Source organism: Hibiscus syriacus, unplaced genomic scaffold, assembly GCF_006381635.1.
Source record: "Hibiscus syriacus cultivar Baekdansim isolate YM2019G1 unplaced genomic scaffold, ASM638163v2 tig00002840_pilon, whole genome shotgun sequence".
Lineage (NCBI taxonomy): Eukaryota > Viridiplantae > Streptophyta > Magnoliopsida > Malvales > Malvaceae > Hibiscus > Hibiscus syriacus.
Window position 1 is genome coordinate 9,712,243 of NW_024061947.1, and position 12,798 is coordinate 9,725,040.

General features: G+C 34.9%; 2 protein-coding genes across 2 annotated transcripts; one reads left to right on the forward strand and one right to left on the reverse strand.

Moving 5' to 3' along the window:
• Positions 1 to 7,587: 7,587 nt before the first annotated feature.
• LOC120157152 (NADH dehydrogenase [ubiquinone] 1 beta subcomplex subunit 2-like) lies at positions 7,588 to 9,321 on the forward strand. Its single transcript, XM_039168399.1, has 4 exons — positions 7,588 to 7,850; positions 8,313 to 8,358; positions 8,443 to 8,505; positions 9,187 to 9,321. The coding sequence occupies exons 1-3, from the start codon at positions 7,603 to 7,605 to the stop codon at positions 8,503 to 8,505; spliced, it is 357 nt and encodes a 118-aa protein (XP_039024330.1). The 5' UTR covers positions 7,588 to 7,602; the 3' UTR covers positions 9,187 to 9,321.
• A 2,265-nt stretch (positions 9,322 to 11,586) lies between these two features.
• LOC120152604 lies at positions 11,587 to 12,123 on the reverse strand. Its single transcript, XM_039164802.1, has one exon. It carries the CDS (start codon positions 12,121 to 12,123, stop codon positions 11,587 to 11,589), a length of 537 nt encoding a protein of 178 aa, XP_039020733.1.
• Positions 12,124 to 12,798: the final 675 nt, after the last annotated feature.

Genomic DNA, 12,798 nt, shown 5'->3' on the forward strand with positions numbered 1-12,798 from the left:
AAGCTTGCTAATGTGATATAAAGCACGTTATCTTAATCTAATTTCTTTATATGTTTAATGTAAAGAAAAATAAACGGTCAAATTATATCATAAATTAACTTTAGATATTTAAAGAATTTTTCTCTAAAAATAAGTATATAATACTTTATCTATTATATTTTTAGATCTTTATGTAGTAATTATATTATGGCAATTATCATACTTATATATTTTAAAAAAAATATTATTTAAAAACATTTTAAAAATATAATCGATCGTTCCCTTCCCTGCCATTGCCCTACAATTTCCCTCCCCTCTACCCCTCCCTCTCACACTGCCTCCCACCCTCGTCTCCCTTTCTCCCAGCTAAATGTTGAAAAGTCAAATTTGGTTTTGTCAATTATAGTGGCAGCAGCCGACTACTAATTTAGTCTAAGTGGGCAGCCAACTTGGTTGATTTTAGTAAGGTATAATTACAAAATTTAATCAATAAACTTTAGGGTATTTATAAGATTAAGTCCTTAAGATTTAGCTATAAATACCCTAGCCCATTTAGCTTCAAAACCATCCCAAAACATTCTAGCTTTCTTCCAATACTAGAGAGAATTTAGAGAGTTTCTTGAGAGTTGTTTTCTCCTTTTTATCAAGAGAGAATTATCATTGTTTTCTTCTTGGTAGATCGAGAGAGGTTGTAATTCCTATTTTTTCTCATAGTGAAATTCTTCTACCGTTGCTCGTGGTTTTTACCCTATATTATTTAAGGGTTTTCCACGTAAATTTTGTGTCTCTTTTATCTTCATTTTTATTTTCTCAAATTATTAGTTGCGATTTTGCTCTATCAAATAGCCGTCTTTCGCAACAATTGGTATCCGAGTCAGATTAGAGTGTGTAATATCTGCTTATTGTCTTTGTGGTTGCCACCAAAAGGTGGATCCTCCAACATAAGAAAGTAAGAAGTTATTACCATTCTTTGAAGGTTCCAGAGAACTATTCACAATAGTGAAATAGTGGGAGTTATCCGTAAAAGAATATATGGCAACGAAATTTGATATTGAAAAATTTAATGGGAGAAATTTCTCATTATGGAAATTGAAGATGAAGGCCATCATGAGGAAAGACGGTTGTCTAGCAGCTATCAGTGAAAGGTCGGTAGATTTCACAGACGACAACAAATGGATCGAAATGGACGAAAATGCTATAGAAAACTTTCATCTAGCATTAGCAGATGAAGTATTGTCAAGCATCGAGGAGAAGAAGACAACTAAGGAGATATGGGATCATCTCACCAAACTGTACGAGGCCACATCGTTGCACAATAAAATTTTCCTTAAGAGGAAATTGTACACTCTCCGGATGTCAGAATCTACTTCAGTGACAGAGTACTTAAACACACTAAACACTTTATTTTCTCAGCTTAGATCCTTAAGCTGTAAAATAATAGAACAAGAACGTGCTGAACTTCTACTTCAAAGTCTACCAGATTCGTATGATCAACTCATCATCAACTTGACAAATAGTAATGTCACCAGTCTAGTCTTCGATGACGTTGCAGTTGCTATTCTACAATAAGAAAATCGACGTAAGAACAAGGAAGACAGACAAGTAAATCTGCAACAAGCAGAAGCGTTGACAACGATGAGATGGATATCAACATAACGTGGCCAAAGCAGCAGTCACAAACATGGTAGATCGAAGTCGAGAACCAAGAAGAATTTAAAGTGCTACAACTGTGGAAAGAATGATCACTTGAAGAAGGATTATTGTAGTCTAAATAAAAACTCCAATCTACAAGGCAATACCGCAAACACTTCAGATGATGAAGATGCTCTATGCTGTGAAGCGTCAACCACTATGGAAAGTAGAAAGAGATATGCAGACATATGGCTCATTGATTCAGGAACAACATATCACATTACCTCAAGAAGAGAATGGTTCCATCATTTTGAACCTGTCTCATGAGGATCTGTGTATAGTTGAAATTATCATGCCTTAGAGATCATCAGTGTGAGAACCATCAAATTGAAGATGTATGATGGAACCGATTAAAGTTGTTCGAGATGTGCGACACGTGAAAGGCCTGAAGAAAAATTTATTATCATACGGATTATTGGATAATAATGCAAGCAAGATTGAAACACGTAAAGGAATCATGAAGGTGTTCCGTGGAGCACTTGTGGTGTTGAAAGGAGAAAAGATAGCAACAAACTTGTACATGCTGAAGGGAGAGACTTTGCTAGAAGCAGAAGCCTCTATTGCCTCATGTAGTTCAGATTCTGCAATGCTATGGCATCGGAAACTTGGACACATGTCAGAACAAGGAATGAAAGTCCTTGTGGAGCAAAAGCTACTTCTAGGCTTAACAAAGGTATCACTTACTTTGTGTGAGCATTGCATAACAAGTAAGCAGCACCGGTTGAAATTTAACACATCAAATTCTAGAGGCAAAAGTGTTCTAGAATTGGTTCACTCTGATGTATGGCAAGCACCGGTTACATCCATTGGTGGAGCAAAATACTTTGTCTCATTTATTGATGACTACTCCAGGAGATGTTGGGTGTACCCTATTAAAAAGAAGTCAGATGTGTTTTCAACTTTCAAAAACTTCAAAGCGCGGGTGGAACTTAATTCTGGAAATAAGGTCAAGTGTTTCAAAACATATAATGGAGGAGAATACACAAGCCAAGAATTTGATGACTTTTGCAGGAAAGAAGGCATCAAAAGACAGTTCATAGTGGCGAACACTCATCAACAAAATGGAGTGGCAGAGCGTATGAACAAAACCTTGTTAGAAAGAACAAGAGCAATGTTGAGGGATGCAGGCCTAGAAAAATCATTCTGGCAGAAGCATTCAATACCGCTTGTTATTTGGTTGATTCGAGCTCCATCAACTACAATAGAGCTGAAGACACCAATGGAGATGTGGACTAGAAAACCAGCTGATTATTCAAACCTCCATGTATTTAGAAGTATAGTGTATGTGATGTACAACTCCCAAGAAATTTCAAAGCTGGATCCAAAATCTAGGAAATGCAAATTCTTGGGGTATGCTGATGGAGTAAAGGGGTATCGCTTGTGGGATCCCACTACCCGCAAAGTGATCATCAGCAGAGATGTTATCTTTTTAGAAGATAAGCTACAAAGAAAAGAAGATGATGATAGCGCTGAAAAGTCAGAGACTACACAGATACATGTAGAAAATGAGGTTGAACAAGGAGATTCTTCAGAAGCAGAACCAGCACATGATGAACAAGATCCAGAGAGTTCTGAAGCTCCAACAACTTGTCAATCAGATCGTGTTAGAAGACGTCCCAATTGGCACTCAGATTATGTTATAGAAGGTAATATTGCATACTGCCTTTTAACAGAGGACGGTGAGCCATCAACATACCAGGAGGCAATAAACAGCTCAGATGCTTCACTGTGGATGATGGCGATGCAAGAAGAAATTGAAGCCCTTCATAAAAATAATACATGGGACCTTGTGCCACTACCACAAGGAAGGAAACCAATTGGTAACAAATGGGTCTTCAAAATCAAGGGAAATGGTGACGATCAAGTGGAGAGGTATCGTGCAAGACTGATGGTCAAAGGATATGCTCAAAAAGAAGGTATTGATTTTAATGAAATCTTTTCTCCTGTGGTTCGACTAACAACAGTTCGAGTAGTCTTGACAATGTGTGCTACATTGAACTTACATCTAGAGCAGTTAGATGTTAAAACAACTTTTCTTCATGGAAATCTTGAAGAAGAGATTTGCATGCTCCAGCCTGAAGGTTTTGAAGAAAAAGAAAAGAAGAACTTGATTTGCAGGTTGAACAAATCTCTGTACGGTCTAAAGCAGGTGCCGAGGTGTTGGTATAAGAGATTTGATTCCTTCATTATGTGTATTGGATACAACAGACTTAATGCAGACCCTTGTGCTTATTTCAAGAGGTCTGGTGATAACAATTTTGTTATATTACTGTTGTATGTGGATGACATGTTGGTTGCAGGACCCAATAAAGATCATATTGAAGAATTGAAGGCACAACTGGCTAGGGAATTTGAAATGAAGTACATGGGATCAGCAAACAAGATTCTAGGGATGCAAATTCACCGAGTCATAAGTAATAGAAAGATTTGGCTTTCACAAAAGAATTACTTGAAGAAGATCTTGTCACGATTCAGCATGCAATATTGTAAGCCAATTTCTACCCCTCTTCCTATTAACTTCAAATTATCCTCCAGTATGAGTCCTAGCAGTGAAGAAGAGAGGATGGAGATGTCTTGAGTACCGTATGCATCAGCAGTGGGAAGTTTAATGTTCGCTATGATATGCACAAGACCAGACATTGCACAAGCAGTGGGAGTGGTTAGTGTGTACATGACAAATCCAGGCAAAGAGCATTGGAATACAGTAAAAAGGATCATGAGATACATCAAAGGGACCTCAAATGTTGCATTATGTTACGGAGGATCAAACTTACTAATCAATGGGTATGTAGATTCTGACTATACAGAGGATTTGGATAAAAGCAAATCTACTACAGGATATGTGTTCAAAATTACTGATGGAGCTGTAAGCTGGGTTTCAAAATTGCAGTCCGTTGTGGCTACATCCACAACAGAGGCAGAATATGTAGCAGCTACACAAGCCAGTAAAGAAGCAATTTGGTTGAAGATGTTATTGGAGAAGCTTGGGCACAATCAAGAGTATGTCTCTCTATTTTGTGACAGTCAAAGCACCTTGCATCTAGTAAGGAATCCAGCATTTCATTCAAGGACAAAGCACATACGAGTTCAATACCATTTCATTCGTGAAAAGGTGGAAGAAGGGACGGTAGATATGCAGAAGATCTATACTAAAGACAACATAGCAGATTTCATGACGAAAGCAATCAATGCTGATAAATTTACCTGGTGTCAATCCTCTTGTGGCCTGTCAGAGACGTAAGTAACATGATGGTACAAGGTAGAAAGAATGGTATGAAGATATTATTGTTCCAATCAAATCTTCAAGTGAGAGATTGTTGAAAAGTCAAATTTGGCTTTGTCAATTGTAGTGGCAGCAGCCGGCTGCTAATTTAGTCTAAGTGGGCAGCCAACTTTGGTTGATTTTAGTAAGGTATAATTACAAAATTTAATCACTAAACTTTAGGGTATTTACAAGATTAAGTCCTTAAGATTTAGCTATATATACCCTAGCTCATTTAGCTTCAAAACCATCCCAAAGCATTCTAGTTTTCTTCAAATACTAGAGAGAATTTAGAGAGTTTCTTGAGAGTTGTTTTCTCCTTTTTATCAAGAGAGAATTATCATTGTTTTCTCCTTGGTAGATCGAGAGGGGTTGTAATTCCTATTTTTTCTCATAGTGAAATTCTTCTACCGTTGCCCGTGGTTTTTACCCTATATTATTTAGGGGTTTTCCATGTAAATTTTGTGTCTCTTTTATCTTCATTTTTATTTTCTCAAATTATTAGTTGCGATTTTGCTCTATCAGATAGCCGTCTTCCGCAACACCAAATACCATAGAATTGTTAAGATTAAATCTCAACTAAATCCCCGCTTATTAAATCTAAGAATAGAGATTTAAGGTTTTTTTGTGTTTAAAGGTTTGAGACTGCGAGAAAGGTGACGATCAAGTAATGGGTGGACGACGACAATAGAGATAGTGATCGAATATGATTGACAACGAATGATAAGAGAGATGAAATGAGAGATTTTAGAGTTTATTTTTGTAGTTTAAAAAATTGATATATTTTAAAATTAATAATATTTTTAAGTGTTTTTTTAATTCCTAACTTATAAATATGACACGTGTTAAATAACAGTCATTTTTAATAATCATTACCATGTAGACATTTAAAAATGTACAGTTAAAAATGTTAGACACCTATTTTAAATGAAAAATTCTTAAACACTTAAAGTTAACTTTATATGTAATTTAAGTAATTATATTTTTATGTTAAACCTTCTTATCGATACGCACATTTTTCAGTAAAAATACTTAATAATTAAATAATATATAATTATGCACATTATTTTAATCTAATTTGAGGAGTAAGGTAAAATTAAATATTAAAAATAATAAATTAATGTAAATTTTAGATTACGTAGATAAGGGTAAGCAAAACTCGGCTCGTCTCAAAAAATTAATTTTTCAACTCAAATCAAATTAACATCGAGTCGTAATTTCATAAATTTGACTCAACTCGAAAAAGTTTAAGTTCAAATCGAGTTGTAAAATATAACTCGAATAGTAATTCAAATAACTCAAAATTTTTAGTAATTATTGGATTGATTCAAGTTTGAGTAAATTCCTTCGACTCTAATATGATATATGTATATTACATATACAAAATATGAATAAATATATATGTATTGTATATGGTTATAAAAAAATATTTAAATTAGAATCAAATAATATCATAATATTATAAATATTTACAAAATCGAAAATTCAACTCGACTCGACTTGAAAATTTTCAGGTCAACTTCTATTTATAAAATATGACCCGCCAACTCGAATAACTTGAAATTTTTTAGCTCGACTCGATCAAACGCTCACCCCTACACGTAGATATAATTATATTTGTAAATTAAAAAATATATAATTTTAAAGATTATGAGTTTGAATTTAAATATTTTTATCTTTAAAATATAATACATTTTATTTAATAAGAAATAGTAGTTATATACATTAAAATAAACTAAAACCCTCTACCGAACATACCGAATTGCCACCTCTAATAGTTAGATTAACTATGACTTTCATGGTTTCCCAATATAAATAGGCGTTTTTCATTTCTATACAACCTGTATCATGTATTTAATTCAGTAATTATATTCATAAATATTACAATTATTCCCTGATCATTTATTATATATATAATTCAATAAATTAGTTTTTGGAGCAAATAAGCTGCAGTGGTCGTACATATTTTATCTCTTCTAATTTAAACGATCAATGAGTGTGATTCAATTTTATTTGTGTCAACACTTTACAAAGACATGAACCACATATTTAATATTTTAGAATTTGTCTGTTAATTCTTTATATAAAAATAATAAATTTTTAATTTGTATTCTTTAATTATTTATAATTTTAAAGTCAGAATTCGGAGATTATCCGATTAAATTATTGTTTTGAGGTCAACTATTTATTCCATATCTATCTAAAAATAACACTAGTTTTTTTCTCGTATTTATTACTTTGAAGACTGTCCACTTTAATTTTTAAATTTTTATATATTTTAAATAAAAATGTTTTCAAAAACATTTTATGTTCATATTTTAATGTAATACGTGACGTCAGTAGATTCCAAAGAAAATATTATTTGATTTAATAACCAATGTCGATTAAAGAGGTTAATTGATAAAATTTCGAAGTAAAAAATTTAATTGGACGCAAAAAAGTTTAAAGGCTTTTAGAACCTTTATGATAGTTTGAGGATTAAATTATAACGGGGACTAATTTAGAATCCAAATAATAGTTTAGGGACATTTGATGCAGTTAACTCAATTTAATATTTATCAGATTTCTGGGAACTGGGCTTGGTATTAGGTTTTGTCAATTGTGTTTAGCCGATACTCGAAAGCCTGGTATAACGAAGAGAAACGAATCTATGATCCGGTCCAGCACATATGAGAATCGGGCCTTCATTTGATAAATTTCTCATCCGACGGTTTGGGGATCGGCTTAAATCAAAGCAACCGGCACGTGATTTTTTATCCAGCTTCGCACATTCGGGACCATCTTCTGGTGATTTAGGGTTCGATTGCAGAGAGATGGGAGGAGGCCATGGAGGGAGTACAACTTACAAAGGTGTAACTTTGCATCACCCAAAGCGATGGCATGTCGTCACCGGCAAAGGGTTGTGCGCTGTCATGTGGTAATCTTTTGGTCCCCTTTTCGTTTTTCTTTTCTTTGAATTAATCTATCTTGGTTCGTCATCAATCGGCGTTTATTGGATGATTCTGTTGAGCCTAGAAATGTGGGAATTGGATGCAATTTTAATTTGCGTTGCTGAAGATAGAATTCATGGATGTGCTGTGAAGGTGAAAATTTAATTTATAGTGAACTGGGGGTTTAGCTGAAAATTTATGCAGTAAAGGCTTCGATTCGGATCAAGTTAATTGATTCTCTGAGGGTTTTATTTCTTAGAATTTATCTTGTTTTCCTGGTTAAGTTGTTGTTGCGCAAGCATTTGATTAATGATGCTGATGGTTGTGATTTTGCTTTGAATATATTGTCGGTATGATATCTGAAGCGACGTTTCTTGCAAACACTAATAAATATTATATTGAAATGCTGGTGGATTTTCTGAAGTTTCTTGATATATGGCGTGTTTCAGGTTTTGGGTCATGTACAGGGCTAAGCAAGATGGTCCTGTTGTATTGGTAAGAATTTCCTTGTTTCATATGCCTTCAATATCAATCCTTATTAACTTGCTTCTAGTCCTGGACTGACTTTGTCGCTGTTAGGGTTGGCGACACCCTTGGGAGGGCCATGGTGATCATTCTCACGATCATGGAGACAAGCATTAGGTACTGTTTTTTCTTTTTATGCGACTGCATAGTATGGCTTGTTTAATTTCAATTTTGCATTTACGAAAGGAGTTTTCTCGATGCTTAGAAGGTTTATCCTTTTTCATGTACCATGAGGTGTTGTTGAAATTCCAGTGCGTTGTTACATTCAGATTTATGCCTATATATTTTGTGCTTTGAGTCCGTATAACTTTAAGGCTTTATGGTCTGCTATAGTGGTCATGTAATTAATGTCATCTGCATATGTATGCATAAGGGATTAAGGATCATCACTAATACGATAATAGAGTCTTACCCGTCTAGTTCAGTTGGTAGAGTGCAAGGCTCTTAACCTTGCGGTCGTGGGATCGAGTCCCACTGAGGGCAATTCATAACGGAAGCTGCTCTCAACCTGGTGTTGGGGGCAGCCTACTACCCTACCTCTCCCTTATCCCATTATATATGGGAATAGGGTCAACTATTTTTTTACTAATATGATAATAGAGATGAGATAAACAAAGGTTTATCCTTCCTATACGTATGTAGCTCGGTTAGGAGTCCTTAGGATGTTAATATTCATCTGCTCAGACATTTAGATCATATCTTTTCTGCCATATATGTGTTTGTTCCGATACTCGTCCAAGTGTAGTTTAGGTGATATTATATCCATGTTGATCAAAGAAACTTGATTTTCTATTGTAGTGATTATTGGCAATGTGTTTAGCAGCAGCTGTAAGACGATTATCGGATTATAGGTTGCTGTTGGAGATGCTGTTCTGATTGTCTTCTTGTTAAATTATTCGTTTTGAATAAAGTGAATGTGAAGAAAGATTGTAGGGATGATGAGATACAAAAACGAAACTCCATTGGTACTTTGGTTTTTGTTGGTTTTTAAGCATGGATTTGTCTGAATGAATGTGTTGTTGCTTGTGCGCCCCTTTGTTCGGTTGAAGTATTCTTGATATTAGTCGATACCATACTATATATTAATAAAGATTTTAAATTTAAAAATCTATATCGAAAGAGTATCATGTCAACTATAGATGAGGTAAGGCATGAGCAAAATATATTGTTTTGTTAAACATATATGGTTTTAAAGTTATTCACTTCAGTTTAGAGTTAGAATTCAGTCATGTTATTGATAAGTTTTAATTAGATTATCTTTTAATTTAATTTGAACAAATTAATTTAATTCGATTTGATTGAATGTTCACTGCAAAAACGATCTGGTTAACATTCGTCAAAACGAACAAAACAACATAATTCTTTTCATCCAACATCCGAGAATGGTATATAAGAACTTGTCAAATTCATCTTACTTTGCGGAGGAGAGGAATCATGGGACATACTATTTGGTGCTATCATTTGGTTTCTCTGGCTGCAATGAAACAAAGAATTTTCGATCCGGAGAATATTGAACAAGAAACAATACTGGAACGTAGTAGAAGGTTAGTAGCTGAGATAAGAACAGAAACGGTAGCCAAAGAATTCCAAGCTGAGGGGGAAAACATGCTGCAACCCGATGGAATCCACCATGGTCAGGGTGGCTCAAACTAAATACAGATGGAGCAAGGAACAACTCAACCGGGCTTGCATCCTGTGGAGGAGTGATGAGAGAAGATACAGGTCAATGGAAGTGGGGTTTCCATAAGACGATCGGAACGTGGACGAGTCTAGATGCCGAGTTATGGGGAATGTTCGAATCGAAGGGCTCAAAGGAGCAAGGGATCTTGGAGTAAGAAGGCCTATAGTGGAGGTAGATAACTTGGAAATTTGGAGGAATTTCAACGAAAAGGAACACATGGGATTAGAGTTAATACTGGGACATCATCACAGAAAGTTGATACAACAGGAGTGGGAGTTAAAAGTGACGCACATACTACGAGAAGGTAATCACATAGCGGATTTCATGGCCGAATTAGATCAGCTGGACGATGGCAGATGCCATATTGTAACGACGCTCCCAGAAGGCATTCAGGAAGCTCTAAGAGCAGAAGAAATAGATTAGTAAGACTAGACTAGTTACAGATACTTTTCCTTAGTTACCGAAAAAAAAGAGTAGATTAAACAAGCTACTGAGAGAAAAAAATTCAATTAATGATTAAGCCTAATAGTAGTTTAGATTGTGATTGATGTACTTGTATTAAGCTAATTAAGTTAGTTGTTAATCTGGCAATTTACGCATACGAAAGAAAAACAAATAAATTTGATTCAGCAGCGCAGCAAGATCATCTCGTCCCCATTGGATGTGTTTAGGGAACAGTGAACCACCGCCGATGTTTATTTATTTCCTATATTTAGGATATATTTAGCAGATATTATATTTTTAATATTAATTAATTTAAATTGAATATTATGAATATTTATTATAGAAATGTCTTTTAATTCAAATTTATTTATTTATAATGTTAAAGTTTAAATTAATAGTTGATATGAATATGATCGTTATTAATATAATCAATTGTTGGATTAGGCTGGGCATCCAACCGTGCTTTGTCTACGTTTATAAGCAATTATTATGTTGGTTGCTTTGGGACCTATAAAGCTAAATACATGCAATCAATTATTGATTTATACAATGTTAATCCAACAAATTGGATGCTTAATTTAAACACTGCTGGTTAGCTTAAGACGAGGTTATCCGAGGGAGAAATACTAGACACGGAAACATTCATGTGTATTTATTTCATCACAATTTGGTATTATATTTTATATTTAATTTTAATTTTACAATAAACCTATTGAATGACCCAGGGATAAAATAAGATATTAAATTCTCTGGAGGACTAGGTTTGTCTGCGGGTATATCATAGACGTATTTTATCTTATGTTAAAGAAATATTTTAAATAAATATTATCTTACAATCATAAAATACTATTGAAAAAGAATATAATGATTAATGACTTAATAAATTTAACAAGATACCAATAATTAGGACTGTCATCTTATTAAAAAGAATCAAAGAATACAGAAGCGTTTGGTTGTTCAGTCATTAAATCAGCCTATCCAGCTATCAAGTTTTAATTAGCATAACAGCTAACCAATGAGTAATTTCCAATTGAAAAGGAAAAAAAAGGTCAAATATTCATATTGTTTGTTGATTAGTTGGTAAGTATGTTAAGAAGTAGAAATCTGGTCTTGATTAATCTGGTCTGCTCAGCTTCAAGATCCTCGATCGCTATTTCCACTGCCTGCAATCGTTTATTCGCGCTCTGAACCGCCACTTCATTGCTTATATCATAAAATCTCTGCCAACTCGATCGCATGAACTTCGATCCGAAGTACTCTTTACCCGATTTTCTCTCCAGCCACGGAATCGAAACGAGGGAAAGCAGTGACTCCACCACGGATATCGTTGTCACTCTTACTTCTCGTAGCACATCCACAACCATCCACAGGTTATCGTCGATGGTTGTTACGACGTCGTTGGCTATAGGCATGTTTTTCATCCCTTTTAGCGATTGCAAACACTTGAGAGTCTCTTTCTTTAGCTTCTTCGAGTACCGGTGGTAAACCGCCACCTTGGTTCCGATATCGGACTCGTCGGTGCTCACTCGGCGCAGAGTGAATTGCAGATCCTGGACGTGTTCCTTGACGAGCAAAAGAATGTCTCGGGAAATGCCGCAGACATCCAACATCCTGAGAGACGATTCGGATACTTGGTGAACCCATTTCTCGACCCTGGTGAACGAGTGCTCGCTTGATTATCGGCAAGTGAAGGAGGTCATTAGCTGAGTTATGCAAGTCCCTGAGAGCACTGAATTACTGAAATTCAGATTTGCCATAGTCGAAAACAAAGGAATTAGTCGAGGAGAATTCGAGCGATGGATTCAGGCTAATCAACAGTACTTGAACCTGGCTTTATATTGATTCTATTAAGGACAACATATCCTAAACTAGATCTGAGATCCGTCAGAAAAGGCATAAGAAAGTCTCCTTCAGAGTACGGGCGTGGGGCAATTGGTAACAGCTAAGGGACCAGATTTGTTTGCAGGAACCATCCGCATAAGCCACCCAAAATGTTTCTTTTTCTTATACGTATATTCGGATAGATAAGATTGAGAATATAATTTTTTTAATAGTCTAAATTGATTAGAAGATGATATTTTTTAGAGTTTTAGTCATTGACAATGTACGTTTAACTACTTGAACTCGAACATTTAAGAAAAATAATATTCTCTTTTATTATTGAGATCGTTTTTACAACATTATATATGTGACAGACAGGGACGAATATATGAATTTATGTTAGGGGGTGCGAACTTGTAACATCCTCAATACCGGTTTACTGATCAAATTGTGAGATTTTAAAT

Bases quoted from the DNA above. Each gene is read 5' to 3' on its own strand.
- LOC120157152 (XM_039168399.1), top strand. From the start codon at position 7,603: ATGAGAATCGGGCCTTCATTTGATAAATTTCTCATCCGACGGTTTGGG. The intron at 7,851-8,312 runs GTAATCTTTTGG...GGCGTGTTTCAG, and splicing joins GGGTTGTGCGCTGTCATGTG to GTTTTGGGTCATGTACAGGG. The intron at 8,359-8,442 runs GTAAGAATTTCC...TGTCGCTGTTAG, and splicing joins AAGATGGTCCTGTTGTATTG to GGTTGGCGACACCCTTGGGA.
- LOC120152604 (XM_039164802.1), bottom strand. From the start codon at position 12,123: ATGTTGGATGTCTGCGGCATTTCCCGAGACATTCTTTTGCTCGTCAAG.